This window comes from Neltuma alba, unplaced genomic scaffold (assembly GCF_004799145.2).
Source record: "Neltuma alba isolate B1F8T4 unplaced genomic scaffold, ASM479914v2 tig00010294_pilon, whole genome shotgun sequence".
NCBI lineage: Eukaryota > Viridiplantae > Streptophyta > Magnoliopsida > Fabales > Fabaceae > Neltuma > Neltuma alba.
The window spans coordinates 227,436-227,957 of record NW_021635212.1 but is presented as its reverse complement, the minus strand read 5'-3'; the positions used below and the strand labels follow the sequence as shown (position 1 = coordinate 227,957).

Sequence of the window (522 nt, the reverse complement as noted above, 5' to 3'; positions counted from 1 at the left end):
ATGGAAGAAAAAAACCATGAAAAAATTTACATTACATCCATATATGCAAGCCCCAACGCCATCACAAGATGGAACTTATGGCAGCAACTCACGGAGATTTGCCCGGCAACGAAATGGCCATGGTTCATTGGAGGGGACTTTAACAGAACCCTTACAGCAAACGAACGCCGTTCTAATGCAACAAGAACAGGCATGATTGATCGGGAATTCTCGAACTGGGTGGAACAAATGGCCTTAATAGACATAGGGTGCTCAGGACCTTTCTTTACCTGGAAGAGAGAAGGATGCGAGAGCCGTATTGACCAGGTTCTAATGAATGCTCGAGCTAAAGAAAATTACTTGGATGCTGTAGTGAAGACCCTTCCCTGGTTCAAATCAGACCACAGACCTCTGCTTCTACAAATGAGAACTCTAGGACCAACCTTCACGCATCAAAGACCGTTTCGCTTCAACACGTCCTGGATTCTTCACGAGGATTTTGATAGATTTATTAAGGATACATGGGCTTGCAACTCATCCTAG

At 44.4% G+C, this 522-nt stretch overlaps 1 protein-coding gene across 1 annotated transcript; it reads left to right on the top strand.

The window, feature by feature from the left end:
* Positions 1-522, top strand: LOC114755556 (uncharacterized). Its single transcript, XM_028944448.1, has one exon. It carries the CDS (start codon positions 1-3, stop codon positions 520-522), a length of 522 nt encoding a protein of 173 aa, XP_028800281.1.